At 28.4% G+C, this 18,640-nt stretch overlaps 1 protein-coding gene across 1 annotated transcript; it reads left to right on the forward strand.

Annotated features, from left to right (window-relative positions):
* Positions 1 to 16,850: 16,850 nt before the first annotated feature.
* LOC113851361 (CENP-B homolog protein 2-like) lies at positions 16,851 to 18,356 on the forward strand. Its single transcript, XM_027481825.1, has 2 exons — positions 16,851 to 17,489; positions 17,559 to 18,356. Exons 1-2 carry the CDS (start codon positions 16,851 to 16,853, stop codon positions 18,354 to 18,356), a joined length of 1,437 nt encoding a protein of 478 aa, XP_027337626.1.
* The last annotated feature ends 284 nt before the right edge of the window (positions 18,357 to 18,640 follow it).

The following is an 18,640-nucleotide window of genomic DNA, read 5'->3' on the forward strand; positions in this document are numbered from 1 at the left end:
ATTCTAACATTAATATTTTATTCACTATTTTAAAGGTAGGATAAAAAGGTAAAGTATACATTGTTTTATTACCGAATGTTGGACTTTCACATTTTGATAAATTTTAATTTTTCTTCAAAATGTAGAAATTTTATACTGAAATAAATAGTTTAGCATGTCATAGATCCTTTCTAAAAAGGGGTCATGAAATTTTAGTGGTATCATAGTAAACCTATGGGATGAAGTTACTAGGCTTCAGTGGTGTATTCTGAACAGAGAGTCTTAGCTGTAGATTATATACTATAATTCTCTAAGCATCAAGTTATGTCGAAGTGAGCTTGATCACTTCAGTTCTCTAACTTTGCAGATGTAGAGAATTTTGGCGTATGAGGCTAGGATGAGCTATAGGTGAGTTAGGTTATTGAGTAATATGCCATTGAGTTGAGTTGTGAAGAATTGTTGAAATAGTTGTGTTTGCTATTTGTATTAACTATGAATGCTAACATAATGTTGTGCTGAATGAGTTAAAATGTTATGATACGTTTGCTTTAATGCATTGTTGTATGCTGAGCTTATATATGAGCTGTGTTGATATGTGACGAAGTGTAATGTTTCGTAATTATGTTTTGTTTGGTAGATTAGCTAGATAATAAATGCATATTTTACCAGTATTTTACCTTAGTTTTTAATATATTTGATATAAAAAACATGATGGAAAAAGCTAGAAAACTCATAAAAATAATAGAATGTTCAATTTATTTCTAAATAGTTTAATTGTTAAGATTTTGTGAATTTTCTATGTAAAAAGTACTAATTAGAACCTATTTTGTAGGAAACTCTGAATTAAGATCATAAGGTTGGAGGATTAAGAGAGAAAGATAGAAGAAAAGTAGCAAATCTGGAGATAAGGAACAAGAATTGATGAAGATGTGTTGGGCGTTATCACTTTCGCTGGTGAAAGTGATTGTTCCAGAGCTTGGAAATGAAGGGAAATCTGGGCGTGATCACTATTGTTGGTGAAAGTGAGCGTTCCAGAGAGTTTCTCAGAAGAGTACATATGCGTGTTGTCACTTTTGCTAACGAAAGTGAGCGTTCCAAAGAGTTCCTCAACATAGCAAAGTGTGCGTAATCACTATCGTTGGCAAGAGTGAGCGTTCCAGTGTGCGTAATCACTATTGCTGGCAAGAGTGAGCGTTCCAGTGTGCATGATCACTATCGCTGGCGAAAGTGAGTGTTCTAGAGAGTTCTCCAGCATAGCAAGATGTGCGTGATCACTTTCGTTCACAAAAGTGAACATGCGGCCTCTACGTGGTTACTTTAGTGCAGAAAAGTGATAACGCGCAAAGGGCGGGAATTTTATAAATTGCAAAAAAGTTCAGAAACTTTGGATCTTTTCTCATTTTTTCATTTTCACACCTTCGGAGAGTTAGAGAGGGAGATTGGGGGCGACTTCCAAGCTCTGGACCTTGAGGAATCAGGCTGGAGATTGGATTTATAAAGAAATTCTGTAGCTCTTCTTCTTCTACTCTTTCTCTCTCTTTTTCTTCTATGAACATGTTCTGATTTCTTTTTCTTATGAATTGATAGATCCGATTTTGATATTGTAAATTGATTGTGGATCTGGATTTTAAGATTTGATTGTATTGAACGTTTAATTCTTTCCTTAATGCAATTCTTGAATTTGCTATTCAATTGAATTGAACCTAGAGGATTTTCATCAATAGAAGTTGAGTTAATTTATCATATCTGAATTAAATATCAAGGTTATGGATATCTTAGGAATAAGAATTCGTGATCTTGTGATCTCATAATTTCCAATGCCTAATGCAATGTTTGATTGATTTACACCTAAGGAATTATGGTAGTTAATTGAATATTAGGATCAATGAGTTAAGGAATTAAACTTTGATTAATCTAGCGAAATTGATCATCAATCAATTAAGGAACCTAGAGTTTAGGTCTACTTCAGTTTTGCAATTGATGAAGAGGTGAAATCAATCCTAAATTCATTCACACATCATTTCATTACTAAAATTTGTCACTCTGTTTTGCTGTGATTTTCTGATTTCTACAGTTTATTGTTTTTGTTTGCAAATGCTCAAAACATCTCCAATATTCGTTTGGCTCAACTAGTTATTGACTTGTGAAGTGGTAATTGATAGAACTAATCCCTGAGGACGATACTTGGGACTCAAACTGAATTTCAAATTTTATTACTTTCTACAACTACCTAGTACACTTGTTAGTTAGTATTCTCTTAGCTTTGTGACACTAGATAGTGGAATAATTAATTTTGAGATGGGGCTTGCTGTGAATAGTCTAAGTTGGTTTCACTTTGTGTTAAGATGACAACACCCCCGAGAAGACTTGTATCAAACCCTCCTCCACCTTATGCAAACTAGATGGCTCACGCTATGAAGGCCATGGCAGTAGTTGCAAGCTGCAAGTCAAGCGGCCGCTACAGCTCAGGCAGTGACAACCACATCGTAATGATTTTAAACAAAAGTAGATTCCTCAAATAATTATGTAATATAGAGAGCAAACTTAGGTCATCTGACAAGGACACAAGTTTATTTCGTTTCCAATTTTTAAACATGCAATAATGGTTAAATTGGGGGTTTTGTAATTTTTAAGAACTTAAACAGAAACATAAATTGGCAAAAATTTGAATTGCAAGAAGATGCAGTGAAACAAATTAAATTGAAATTAAACTAAGTAAACAAATTAAACCCAGAAAATGAAAGCAAAAATGAAAACAAATGTAAGGAAGAATGAATGCGAATTAAAAGAACGAATGTGAATTAAAAGAAACAAAATTAAAATGAAGGAAAATAAAAAAAATGAAAGCAATTAAAGTAACATAATTAAAATGAATGCAAATTGAAGTAAATAGAATTAAAACAAAAATGAATGTAAGAAAAACGAACACAAACAAAACACGAACTAGGATTAAAACCGAAAACCACAAACACGAACTAGGATTGCTATACTGAATTTACCTAAACCTTGAACGTAAAAGAAATCAATCTTACACTCAAGAATAAAAATCAAATTCAATCGAATTATGCATGCAAAAATCTTGATCAAGAATTGAGAGAAATCGAAAAGATAAACTCGGAGCAATCAATTGATCTTGCAATTCATGCTCGAGATGAGATGATTCGGGAATTCAACCAAGTAGTTGTGAATCAGAATACGAGTAAAATCAAATTGAAAAGTCGTAGTGGAATCAAATATTGAATTGTGCAAAATCTAGAAAGGAGGCAAGTAACAATAATGGAAAAGGTTTCATTTTTAAAAACGAGAAAAAATTCTCACAAAATCCTAAATTCAGAAAGGAGAAGAAGGAGCCAAATTCAAGCCTTTGACCCCTATAAATACTGGTCTTAAATAAGGCAGAAAATAAATGGGGCAAGGCTGACGCAAGTAATTACAATAAAAAATCTTAAATAAAAACCCTAAATATAAAAGCTATGTTTTAAGTCTAAACTTAAAAAATTAATAAAAAAAAATAGCTCTAAACTCCAAACAGCACGATCCATATGTCCAAAGTGAAGCCCAAGAAGTTAGGAATCCATTGCAAAAAGAATCAGCCAAAAAGGAAATCTACAAAAGAAATGTTATAGCCAAAATAGTGGACAAAGGTCAGAATAGAGAAAAATATAAAATATAAAATATAAAGTAAAGATAACAAGTATTTATAAAAACTCCAATTTTATGCAAGAAATGCAAAAACATACTAAATGAAAGAAATAAAGAATGAAAAGGTATTTTGGAAGAGCGATCCCTTTAGTTCACTGGAATTGATGGACCAAACGCAGTTGAGCTCTGGATCGGAGATATTGAGAAAATATTTCTAACCATGGGGTATGTTGAGGATAGAAAAGTTGTATATGTTGCATACATATTTACAGAAGATGCAAAAATGTGGTGACAGGAGCCCGTACTGTACTGGAGGCCTGAGGAGAGGCCATTACATGGGAAGTATTTAAGAGTAATTTTTTGGAAAAATTCTTCCTGCCCCACGTCCATGCTGCAAGGGAGAGAGTTCCTAAGTCTAGTGCAAGGGAACTCTGACAATCACGTCGTAATGGTATCCAATAAAACTAGATTTTTCAATTAATTTTGTAATATATAGAGAGCAAACCTACGTCATCTCACACGGACACAAATTCATTCTGTTTTCAACTTTGAACATGCAACGGTGATTAATTTGGGGGATTTTGTGATTTAAAGACAAATTTAAAACGAAAGTAATTTAAATGAAAACGGATCTAAAATTGAACAACAAATTTAAGATTTGAAAATGGATCTAAAACTGAAAAACATATTTAAAATTTGAAAACAGATCTAAAATTGAAAAACGAATATAAAAGGTATGTTTTAAGTCTAAACTTCAAAAATTTATAGAAAATAGCTCAAAAGTCCAAACAGCTAGATCCTATGTCCAAATTGAAGCCAAGAAGTGAGGAATCTATTGCAAAAAGAATTAGCCAAAAAAAAAAATCTACAGAAAAAGTTATGGCTGAAATAGTGGACAAAGGTCATAATAGAGAAAATATGAAATATAAAGTAAAGGTAGCAAATATTCATAAAAACTCCAATTTAATGCAGAAAATGTGAAAATATGCTAAATAAAATAAATAAAGAAGGAAAGATATTTTAGAAGATGCAATAAGGCTATAAATATGAGTACAAAATATGAATCATCAAACTCATCTGTGTATGAATATGTAGTGAATTGAATCAAATTAACATTCTCAGCCCCTTTTAATCATGCTATCATGCCCAAAATCTCATTTTCCTCAAGCAATTTCAACACAGAAGTCCAGAATTAAAGACCTCATTTTATTGAACGAAAAACCCTAATGCAAACAGAGGGGAATTGAAAAATTACCTGAATTGGAGTATGAAATTGATGCAAAAACACAGAAGTGGATTAAACTTAAGTAGAGAATAGTGAAGACGAGAAAGGGTGAGTGGAGAGAAATTTAAGGAATGGGGTTTGAAGTGTCAGAGAGTGAGAGTGAAAGTGGGGACTTTCAATATATATAGGCAGTGGGTGTGGTCACTTTCAAATCCATAGTGGACACTCGCACTAGAGTTTTACCATATAATGCTGTGCATAGCCACTATGAAATTGAAAGTGATAACTACAGAGAGTGCCATTTTTCAAAAGTGTAAGGTGTGGTTGCGCGTAGCTATTATGGAAATGGAAGTGGCTACGCGCAACATGTTTGTTCAGAGAGGGTCTCTACGTAGCCACTATGGGATTGGAAGTGGCTACTACAGATAGCGCTTAATTTTCAATGCATCTGCGCGTGGTCACTATGAGATTGAAAGTGACTACTATGAAACTGAAAATGATAACTACAGAGAGTAGGACCACATACCTCAACTGAAACTGACTACTATGAAAATGAAAGTGGTCACCTCTGATGATGAAATTGAAACTTCTTCCCCAAAGTGACTATGTTGTGAGGTGGAAATGATCATTTCTCTGTGCACTTGAATTTCCTTGGATTTATGCATGAATTCAATCTAAGATTTACAATTTTCCACTGTAAAAATTTGAGAATATGCAAAAAAATCATGTCAATTAACAAGCATAGTTTAGAATGAAGAGCTTTAGCAGCAGATCTATGCAAGAAACTAGAAATTCCTATGAATTTGTGAGTTACCTCTCACACAGCGCTTCTTTAACGTCACTAACTTGACGTATGAAGTGAATTACTCAGGCCAAGGGCTGTGGTTGAGATTTGTGCATGGTAAGTGCAGGTCAATCTCCTCAACTTTTTTCAAAGTGGCTGAATTTTGCAAGAATGGCTTCAGATGGTACCTATTCACCATAAAGCTTTTGCTTGTGGAGTCACTTTGGATTTCTACTGCACCATGAGAGAATACCTTTGTGACTGTAAAGGGTCCAATCCACCTTGATTTGAGGTTTCCAGGCATGAGTTTGAGGCGAGAATTGAACAAGAGGACCTTTTTACCAATGTAGAATTCTTTTCTTGAGATCATCTTGTCATGGTACCTCTTGGTCTTTTCTTTGTAAATTCTTGAGTTCTCATAGGCCTCAAAACACAACTCCTCTAGCTCTTGCAGTTGCAACTTCCTCTGTTCTTCAGCTGAGTCATAATGGATATTACAAGTCTTCACTGCCCAGTATGCATTGAGTTCCACCTCAACTGACAAATGGCAAGCTTTTCCATAGACCACTCATTTCCAGGTTGCTTGATTTAGTCTCCGGTAATCTATACAGACTCTCCAACTGTTCTGAACTCTGGTGGGTATTAATTCATCTTTCTCATTCCTCACCAAAGTGAGTCTAGATTTCTTTGGAACCACTTGGACCAGCCTGACCCAAGTGCTATCCGAAATAGGGTAGATGATCCCAGCCTGTAGTAGCTTGTTGACCTCCTTCTTCATTATGTCCAAAATGATGGGATTTACCCTCCTCTGAGACTGCCTTACTGGCTTAGCATCCTCCTCCAACAATATTCTGTGCATGCATAGAGAGGGGCTGATTCCAGGAATATCAGCGAGGATCCAACTTATAGCTTTCTTATGCCTCTTTATCACTTCAAAGAGTCTCTCCTCTTGATCAATATTCATCTTAGTAGAGATTATCACCGGGAGCTTTTCATTTTCCTCTAAATAGACATATTTTAGATGCTTTGGCAAGGGTTTAAGCTCCAGTGTGGGAGGTTGCTCCACAGAAGGAAGTGATTTGACACTTTTAGTAGAAGAAATTTCTACAACATTCAAATCAAAGGGTGAGATTCAATTGTACTTGCTGAACTCAATAAATCACATTGTACCCCTACTAATTTTTCAATTTCTTCAATATCAAAAGTTGCATAACTTATATTCAAAAAGTTAGAAATACAAGTGTCACACATAGAGGAATTATTACAATATTTACAAACGGGAGTATTGGTACATGCAAATTGGATTGAAATTACAGCAGTATTCTTTGCATAAAATTCCTAACTAGCAAGTATATTAGGTAGTTGTAGCAAGTAATAAAATTTGAAAATCAATATGAGTCCCAAGTATCGTCTACTATGATCTTATTTTCAATTACCAATTCACAATTCAACAATTATTTGAGCCACACAATTCATTGGAAGATTTGTAAACATGTAAAAGTAAGGAATAAGAACAATAAAAGGTAACAAATGTGCTGTGAAAATAGAATACGAAATTTGTATTAAAAATACTATATGGAAGATAGTTAGAAATCACTTCGCCAGATTTTCAATTGCAATGTAATAATGTTCTGAACTCTTAAGAATTTTAATTGATTGATAATCAATTTCACTTCTTTAACCAAAGGACAATTCCTTGCCTCATTGATCCTAATATCTAATTAAACCTTCCTAATTCCTTAGGTGCAATTCAATCAAATACTGCATTAAGTTCTAAAAATTATAGGATTACTAGATTATGATACTTATTCCTAAGATCTCAATAACCTAGGCACATGATTCAAATATGAGAAATAAACTCAATTTTCATTGATTAAAACTCCTCTAAGTTCAATTGAATGAAGGATTAGTTCACAATTGCATTAAGAACATAATCATATACTCAATTCAATTAAAATCTCAAGGTCCAGATCCAAAATCATATCACAATATCAAATCTGGATCCATAGATCCTTAACAAAAAAGGTTTAGAACAACATTACAATGGAAGAAGGAGAAATAAGAGAAGAAGAAGACAAGGAGCAGAATAATATCTTACAAGACCCAATCTTCACCCTGATTCCTCTAGCAATGAAGTTTGAAAGTCACTCCCAACCTCTCTCTCTAACTTCCCTTGGAAGTTAAAACAATTAGAAAGTGAAAAATAACAAAAAATGAACAACCCCCCAAAATCTAAACTTTCAACTTCTATTTATAGTGTTTTCCCGCCTTTTTCACTTCCACACATTAATCTCTAAAGATTATATCATAAAAGGTCTTCTAAAAGTTTTTATAATTGAATTAGGAACTCAAATCATCCAAAGTCAACGCTTAGAAGTGTTAAAGCGCAAAGTTTTGGAGCAAATCAATCTTGGGCATAACTACTCTGAGTGCTTTGAGTGAACACGCACAGAGTTCTATCATATTTTCTATTGTTGGAATGTTCACTTTCATCACCTAGAGTTGCTACTCACTTGCTCTTAGGGATGGAAACAGGCCAGGCTTTACTCTAAACAAGTCTGGCCTGTTACATAATTATTAGGCCTGAATCTGGCCTGTTACTTGTTAAAGGTTTTATTTTAGGCTTGATCTGCCCTATTTAAGTGGCCTGCCCTGACCTGAAACTTGTTAACAAAGCTTGTTACCAAAAAAAATATATATATATTAATAAAAATATAAATATTTTATTATCAAATTAGTTTATATATTTTTTTAATTTCTATCTATGTTATTAATAATTATTAAATAATTATAATAATATTAATATAATTTTATAAATAATTTTTAAAATATTATTTAAGTATTAATTATAAATATTTTATATTAAGAAAATCTATATTTATATTTTTCTTGATTTATTTTTTAAAAATTATATAAATAGTAAATATTTTAGTTTTATTTTAGAAATATATTATGTTTGTTTAAAGACATCTTATATTCAACAAATAAAGTTACACTAAACATATAAAATTGATTAAAAAAAATAACATTCACACAATTTCTTGAATCAATTAAAAGAAAATTACTATATTTTAAAAAATAAATAAATTTAAACTTAATGCAATATATATATATATATATATATATAATGACAATAATAATAACTATTAAATTAAAAAAATAATTACAAAATATTTAATTTTATTTGTTTCATTAATTTGTTATTTTAAATTAACAAATAAACATAAAATTAATTACATTATAACATTAATGTAATATAGAAAATATTACTGATACAATAAATTAAAACATATACTTATATATTACATATAAATTGATAAATTAACTAATAATTTAATTAAAACACGTGTAAGTTACAAAAATATATATTATTATATAATTTATTTATAATTATATTATTTATATTATTTGTTACATGATCTGATTATATATATATATATATATATATATATATATTGTAATAAATTTTTTATTTTATTTTCTTCTCATTTTTTATAAATTTTTCCTTTCAAATAAAATATAATTTATATTTAAGCAATTTTTATTTATTATAAATATAAAAATTATAACATAATATATTAATATAATAATTAAATATTAATAATAATAAAATTAAAAATATAAAAAGTTTATTAAAAGAATATTAATATTTTATTTTTAAATTTTAATTCATTTAGTTTTGATCGTGTCTTATTCTTCTTCAGTTTATTTAAATATAACAAATATAATAATTTATAATTAAATATATTTATTTTTAAACACTTGTAATCGTGTTTAAATATGTTTAGTTTTGAATATAATATAATTTTTACTTATTATAAATAAAAATTATAACATAATATATTAATATAATAATTAAATATTAATAACAATAAAATTAAGAATATAAAAATTAAATTAATATAATATTATTATTTTATTTTTAAATATTAGTTTCTTTAATTTTGATTGCGTTCTAATCTTATTCAAAAATTTTGCTGCTCTTCAGCTTATTCAAACAAATATAATAATTTCTCTTATATTTATATTCAAAGTAACTATAGATAATAATAAAACAAGAATAAAAAGTAAGTGCGATAGCAACTTTGGCTTAGAAATATGTAGCTGTGCTATGTTTGTAATTTATTGTGATGTAGTGAATACAATCAATAAAACTTTTTATTATAAATTTTATACCAATAAAAATGCTTAAGAAAAGATAAAAAAATAAAATAAATTTTTTATAATATTAAAATTTTATAATGATTGTTGTTATTGAATAATATTAATAAAAATATAATTATTTTATTATCAAATTAGTGTACATATATTCAAATTTTTATTTGTATTATTGATAATTATTAAATAATTGTAATAATTTTTATACAATTTTATAAATAATTTTTAAAATATTATTTAAGCATTAATTATAAATATTTTTATATTATAAAATTTTTATATTTTTATTTTCTCAATTTAATTTTATAAAATTATAAAATATTTTAATTATTTTTTATGATAATTATATTTTGTTTGTATAAAGACATTTTATATTCAATAAATAAAATCACAGTAACCACATAAAATTGATAACAAAAAATAACACTTATAAAATTTATTGAATCAGCTAAAAAAATATTATATTTTAAAAAGTAAATAAATATCGTCATTATAAAAATTGTAGATAAAAAATATTTATATTATAAAATTCATAGATGCAGAAAAATAACATATGAGCATAGGAAAAATTATTAAAATTTATATTTAAATTAAAATAACTTATATTTCTAAATTTTTATTTTAATTAAAAAATATGTGATAAAATTTAATATAAAAATTTAAACTTAATGTACTATATATATATATATATATATATATATATATATATATATATAAATTGACAACAATAATAACTATTAAATTAAATGAAATAATTATAAAATATTTAATTTTATTTATTTCATTAATTTATTATTTTAAATTAACAAATAAACGTAAAATTAATTAGACTATAACATTAATGTAATATAGAAATTATTAGTTTATTACTGATACAATAAATTAAAATACATACTTAAGCGAGACTTAGCTCGCTTAAGCTAGAGTGCACGCACTGGAGGGGTGTTTAAGGGGGCCTCAACGCCCAGAAACTTCATTTTATCACCAGACAACTTTTCTCTCTTGTTTTCTCTCTGTTCTCTCTCCTATTACCCTTAGAGAATACCTTTCCAAAGCCAAATTTTTCTATCTCATCGAGATCTACGTGAGTTTTCGGAGCTAAGTTTTTAGTTTTTACTTTGTTTCTTCTCTCTCTTTCTCAAGAAACTTAAATCGTGTTGTTCTGAGTAGATCTGAGCCTTTGAAACTGTATTTCAAACCCAAACAGTTGATCTACCTCTACGAAACTCATTAGGAGTATGATCTCGAAAATTATTCCAGGTAAAGGGAGTTTACCTAATCTGATCTAGTTCATTTACTAGAGGCTGAGATGTTTATATAAATGATTTCATTATAGTTGAGAATAGTGAGCTGTATAAGTTAAATCGTGAACTAGAACCCAGAACCTATATAGTCAAACAAATTTCACTATTATCAGATGAGTGTATTTCTTACTGTGTGATAAATGTTTGTAGTGTTGTGGTGAAAGATAATATGTTGAACTGTTCTGATAAATGAGCTGAGGATGTTAATATTTGCTAAAATATTTAATTAATATTTTTAGCTGCTTAGTTTTACTGTGTGTCGTATGCCGAAATGTTGAGTTTTGCTATGAATATATGTGTGGCTGTACTGTTGAGGCTAGATGAAAATGTATTCATTGTTGTATTGCTGAGGCTGAAAATAAATATTTATTCTGCTGTAAAATGTTGATTTAGTTATACTGCATCATTATCATGCTAAAGCTGTCTAGGACATTGAGCTATGTTGTGTCTAGATCCAGATACCAGGATGGGTCACTCCAAGACTAGAACAGTTCTTCTGGATTACTTAGGCTGTGAAACCAAACGGAAACTAAATTGCTGCATTTGCATTAGATGGTCTAGGAATGGGCTGGACATGCTGCATTGTTTTATTGAAGCTGTGTAATGTTGTGTGCTGACTGTTATGAACTATTTAAATAATTTTATCTAAATTTATTTATATTTCAGTAATGAGGTTGTCAATTATATAAGCTCACTCTTGCATTTTGTTGTGTTGGAATGTGTGTGCTTGTGCTGCAATGATCGTACGATAATACGTGAGTAGAAGGTAGAGGAAATGCATCTACTTCTCAAGTTGGAAAGTCTAACTGAAAGACATTGGAGTTAGCTTTGTGGAAGATCAGGATGTTACTAATTAACATCAAATGCAAAAAGATATAAAAATAATAATAAATATATATAATAAATGATATATAAAAATAAGGGAATAAATATAAAAGAAATATCAAACAATTTGAAAATCATAAATATTTTAAATGTATACAATTCATAAGTCAAAGGATGTTAAGAAAATTTTTACAAAAGTTTGCGTAAATTTATGAAATTACTCAAATACATTTGAATAAGTTATTTAATCAAGTAGTTATTTAAAAAGTTTTGAAATTTAACAATAAAATTTACTGATATATACCATAATGTATTAGATAAGTAGTTGTTAACTCAGTTAATCAATTAAGATACTTGTTTGACCAAAATAATATTTAGTTAACTAGTATTAACTTAAAGCATTTAACTCTCTTAATTCTATTTATACAATTATTTTAACTAGATTAATATATTAAGAAAAATATTTCAAAAAATATTATTTTTTAAAAATTTAATCATGATTATTATTTTTAAGTTAAACTCTATTATTGTGTTAATTGTTAAAAAGTTTTGAAAAAAGTTACTACTTGAGTCAAGATAAATATAAAAAATTATTATTATAAAAAATGATTTAGAAAGTTAAACTATAATTTTTTATACCATAAAAATAATACATAATTTTATGTTAAGAAAAAATATATGGAAGTTAAATTTTTTAGCTAGATAATTTGCATGTTTCAATCCAAGAAGAAGAGACCCTTTCATAGCATAGGCTAGTATGTACAGATGAGAAGGGGTTGATAGTAGTTCAAGACATATACAAACAATAATAACATTATAGGCTAAATAATAATAATCCAGAAAGCTTAATCTAATTGTGTTTTTTACCACAATGTTGGTTGTGTTATTGACTATCCAAGAGTTCAAAATATAAACATGTAATTCCCAATAAATCTAATACCCACCCTGCTCCCTCCCTTTAAAAAGAAAATAAGGAAAAATCAAAACATGCAAGCTTGAGAGAGGGAGACCGAGAGTGCACAACCTATAGAGAATGAATTTAGGGAAGAGAGGTGATTTTCAACTAGCCTGAGGGAATGGGAAAGAAACATGCTATGGAGACGATGAAAATAAAATTTTGGAATATACGTACTATGGAGTGTTTGTGTCTATTTTTTCATGTATATGATACGATGTCTATGTATATACACTCGGTTTTAGTGTTAAAATAGTAATATTAGAAATAAAATTAAGTTTAACTATATTAATTTATTAAGTTTGTTTGTTAAATATTTGATCAAGTTAATTATTTTAGAGGAACGCCAAATGGTAGTAATTAATTTTGTATAAATTAGTTTTGAAAAATGTTGACTAGTATCCATTGCTTCGACCGAGTCCTATCAAATAGACAACGATAATTAATCAACCAATTTTCTAATAAATATTAGTTAAATTTAATTAAAGATAAAAATAAACTCAACTATTTACAAAAAAAAAAATTTGTTTGTTTATTAAATATTTGATGAATTTATTTATTTTACATTTAACTAATAAAATATTATTACGTGTTTCATAATTCGTTCATAGTCCAAATTTTTGTACTAACCAGCACTCTGCTTTAATTTAATAAACAAATAAGTCAAATCTAACTTAACAGTTTGTTATATAAATGAGCTAAATTTATGTTTTCTATAAAAGCTCGACCTATGCATATTACAAAAGAAGTCTCAAATAATCTTACTATAATTAAATCATATGGATAGTTCTGATTTAATTGAATTAATATACACACAAAATATTTAAAATATTTTCAATAGCGTTATTTCAGTTTTTAATTGACCAAACTATTATATTTTGTACAAGTCTCCTAATATTTGAAAGCCACATTAAACCTCACGTAATTCAAGTCAAGTAAAATTTGTAAAAAGTTAAATTGACATTAAGTATATTTTTAAAACAATAAATCAATAACTTGGTATTTATAATATTTACTAAGTTTTTATTTGACGTTGTTTTGCAATAAAAGTTGGATAAGCTAAACATCCTCAATTGATTGCTATCTGGGGCCATTCAGTAATTCCCAGTCGGAATGCCTTATCAGATTCAAAATACTTGTTTTCCGCCGAATCTGGATAAGGAAAGGAGACTTTGTGTGGCCAATAAGGTTGCGTATATCATGCTGCTGCACAACGAATAATAAATAAAGCAACGGATTTAAATTCCAAAGAATAACGTTGGGTAACACATTCTTTATAATATATTTTATATTATTAGTTAAAATTTATTAAAAATTTAAAAAATTATGTAGTTTCATTTTTTTTTATTTTTAATTAATGTTTCTTCTATTTTTTTAACTTTTAATAAATATTAACTAATAATAAAAAGTATATTAAAAAGTGTATTATTAATTTTTTAATTCAAACAAATATTTTAGAAATATCAATTTATACCTTTAAATATATTTATTATACTTAATTTAAATTATATAAAAGAAATATACTTATTTCATTAATAAATTTTTGTTACTTAGTCAGCTTAATTATAGTATAGATAATTATTGAATTTTATTAATTTAATAGTTGAATCATGCAATATTATTTTTATTATTATACATGTTAATTTTTAGATAAATTAAACATTCATAGATATAAGAAATATATATTATATGTTAAAATAAATTATTTAATAAAATATAATTTTTAAAATTTATAATTTCTGTATATTTAATTTATTTATTAAAAATTTTAAACTAATGATTACATTTACAAAATATTATGTCTATAAAAATTATTAAATAAAGTAATAAATTATTTTTAGAGTAAGTTAATCTCTTCATTTGTGTGTTTCTTACATGTAATTACACTTACTTTAGTATTATTTAATAAATTTTTATTAAATAGTTTAATCATAAAATCAACTCTAAAAATTAAAAGTTATGTAAATTATATTTACAAAATTTTAGATTAATTTAAATTATTTAATACTTTATTTTATATATATATCAAAATTAATATAATATATATATAATATGAAAATAAGAATCCTTTTGAATATAACATATAATTATAATTCATCAAATTAGATCAATAAAAAATCATATTATAAGTAATAAAATTAGCATAGCATATATTTTTAAAAGATACAAAAATGAATAACATTTTTAATTTTTAATATATAATGCATTTTTTTATATTTTGAATTTTATAAATTTTAACACAAATAATAAATTATATATATATATATTTATTTATTTATGAAAGTGATAAAATTAGCATGACATATATTTTTAAAATATATAAAAATGAAAATTCTTTGATTGTATTCTTATAATCATTTGATTTTTTACAAGTTTTAATACACATAATTTAGATAACATATAATTTTATGAAAGTGATAAAATTATCATAACATATACTTTTAAAATATATAAAAAAAATCCTTCATTTACGTTCTTAAAATTTGTTTACTTTTACAAAATTGGACATAAATTATTATAATAAAAAATTACATAACTATGTGTGTGTCTATCTATGTATAGAGATCTAATAAAACAATAATGAAAAGACTTACTTTACTTAATAAATATTTATAAACTTTAAATTTTATCAATTCAATTGTTAAAATTATAATTTATTTTATTAAAAATTAACTAATAATTTATTTAAAAATTTTATCTTAGCATCCAATATTACACACATAAATAAGTATAGAGTCTCACCTTATCCATTTCACATATTTTCATCATAATATAAATCACTCCTCATACAAACACAAGCAATAATTTCAACATTTCATTCTCATCCAGACATAGGTGTGCTTACTACACCATCAAACAATTTACACCCGCTTGCGCTCACTGTGATTATAGTTTTTCTGATGCCTTCAACCTTTAGGACTTACTCAGCTTTATACCATGGATGGTCGCCGGATAACACACGTCTCACAGTTACAGTATATGTGGTCACGGGCCTCTTGGCAAAGGTGTTAGTTAGAGACCGAATCAGGAAGAGAGTGTGTGGCATGTGGTGCACTTACGCTCACTGTTGGTGTCATCACCACCCTCTCTTCCCTAAGATATTTCTATCGGTCCCATCTTTCACACACCTCAGTGTATCACTGAACCATTCATAGCTTTCAATATATTCAGACACATTCACAATCGCATCTAACATATCATTCACATACATTTTCAACCATTCAAATTATTCAACATCAAGCGATGGCATGCTAACACATAATTTCATCAACAATTTCAATCACATCTTAATATTTACTTTCATACATGGCACGTATACCCATATTCAATCGCGTTACATTCAAACACACAACATTTCTAACACGATTCCAAGTACAATTAAACCATTCTCAACACACGCACTATTCAACATCAACCACATTATAACCAACCACACAATTTCCATCACATTTCCTCACAAATCATATTCAACACAAAATGTACATCAACACACACATATCCCTACATTTATCCTAACCACATTGCAATACATAGTCAAATAAACGGATTTAAAGCACAATGAGATAGGTTAGAGTTCTCCCTCACCTCTCAAATCGAAGGCCCAACATAATCTAACTACAGTAGAAACTCTTTAAATTAATAATGTCAGGACCAGAGAAATTTATTAATTTAGAGAGTTATTAATTTATCGATAAATTAATAATTATTAATTTAAAGAGTTTTTAAGTAATTATACTGTACATACCAAACAAAAAGGCAAATTAATCTATGCCTCTTAGAATTACGTTGCAGCAAACCTTGGGACTCAACGTACAGTAAATTAGTAACTACACTACATATGCATTGGAAATTAATAATGACTTTTGAAGTACAGTAAATGTAAACAAGAGGAACAAATGTGTTCAATGTATTCTTAAGCAAGTTTGACATATATAAATTACATGAATGTGTTAGAGTATTCAAACCATATCTTACAAGATGGCTTCTCATCTAAAAGGTGTTGCAAAATCAACTATGTCAGATCAAATACGTAAGGAGTTGTGTGAGTATAAGAGAGATAATCCTGCAAGCACACAAAAAGACTTGCAGAGATGGCTTAAGGGAAAATTTCAGTTGAAAGTTAGTCAAGAAACAATATCAAACACACTTAAGCGGTCAGATGACTATCTCTCTGCTAAAATAGAAAAGGGAAGAGCAGAGATCAAAAGACACAAACTAGCAAAATATCCTGACATGGAGAAGGTTGTTTATGAGTGGTTTCTTCAGCATCAAGAACGTGTGAATATCACAGGAGAATTAATTTTGCAGAAGGCAAGAGATACAATGAAACTCGTGTACCCTCATGATGATTCAGATTTTAACTTCTCTATAAGATGGCTTGGGAAATTCAAGCATCGACATGGCATAAAGTCATTTCTTCGTTTTGGCGAGAGTGGGTCTGTTGATATACAAGACATGGAGCAAAAATTGGTATCGATTCGGGAGAAAATTGATCAGTTCCCTATGAAAGATGTTTTCAATATAGATGAAACTGGGTTGTTTTATAGGCTACAAGCTAATCATTCACTGGCAACAAAACAACTTGAAGGAAGAAAACAAGATAAAGAAAGGCTGACGGTAGTTATTTGTTGCAATGAAGATGGCTCTGAAAAAATCCCTCTATGTATTATTGGGAAATATGCAAAGCCTCGTTGCTTCAAGAATGTCAACATGAATAGCTTGAATTGTCAGTATCGAGCTAACAAAAAAACATGGATGACTAGTGTGCTTTTTGATGAATATGTTCGTTCATTTGACCAAATAATGCATGGTAGAAGAGTTCTACTTGTGGTGGATAATTGTCCAGCACTTCCAAGAAATATTGAAGGGCTAAGAAACGTTGAGTTGTTCTTCTTGCCACCCAACATGACATCAAAGATTCAACCTTGCGATGCTGGGATAATAAGAGCTTTCAAGATGCATTACCGTAGAAGGTTTTACCGCAAAATATTGGAAAGTTATGAGGTGGGACAATCTGATCCAGGGAAGACAAATGTCCTTGATGCTATCAATTTGGCAATCCCAACTTGGACGATAGATGTTCGAAAAGAAACAATAGTGAATTGCTTCCGATATTGTAAAATTCGTTCAGATAGTGACGTTGCAAGAAATTTGGATGAATCCACTTTTGATGAAGAAACTCAAGACCTCGAGACTATGATCAATCAATGTGGCTATCGTAATAAGATGGATATCGACAATCTAATAAACTACCCAGGTGAAAATGAAGCATGTTCGGAGGTTCAAAGTTTAGAAGATATTATGGGTACTATCATTGAGAACAATGCAGAGGATGATGACGAAGATGATACAGTATCTTTGGAGCCTGTTACGCAAAAGGAAGCACTTATGGCATCAAACACTCTTCACAACTTTATGATACAATACAAAAATACAACACCTGAGCTATTGGATGCAATAAGAAAAGTTAGAGATGAGCTATAAATAGACTTAAACTTTAAAGGAAACAGACAACTATTGAATCATATTTCAATAGAGTGTAATATTTTTTTTTCAGTTTCTATGAATTATTAATTTATGATTTTCTTGGAACCGAAAATTATAAAGGGATCTCTCGAAAAATTATTATCTTATTATTTTATCGAGTTTTTCAATTTTTTATATTGGCCCAAGTCGGGACCGGATAAATTTATTATTTTAAAGAGTTTATTAATTTATCGAGTATTAATTTAAAGAGTTTCTACTGTATAGAAAATGTTCTCCACACA

This window comes from Abrus precatorius, unplaced genomic scaffold (genome assembly GCF_003935025.1).
Source record: "Abrus precatorius isolate BTA unplaced genomic scaffold, Abrus_2018 Scaffold9, whole genome shotgun sequence".
Classification (NCBI taxonomy): Eukaryota; Viridiplantae; Streptophyta; class Magnoliopsida; order Fabales; family Fabaceae; genus Abrus; species Abrus precatorius.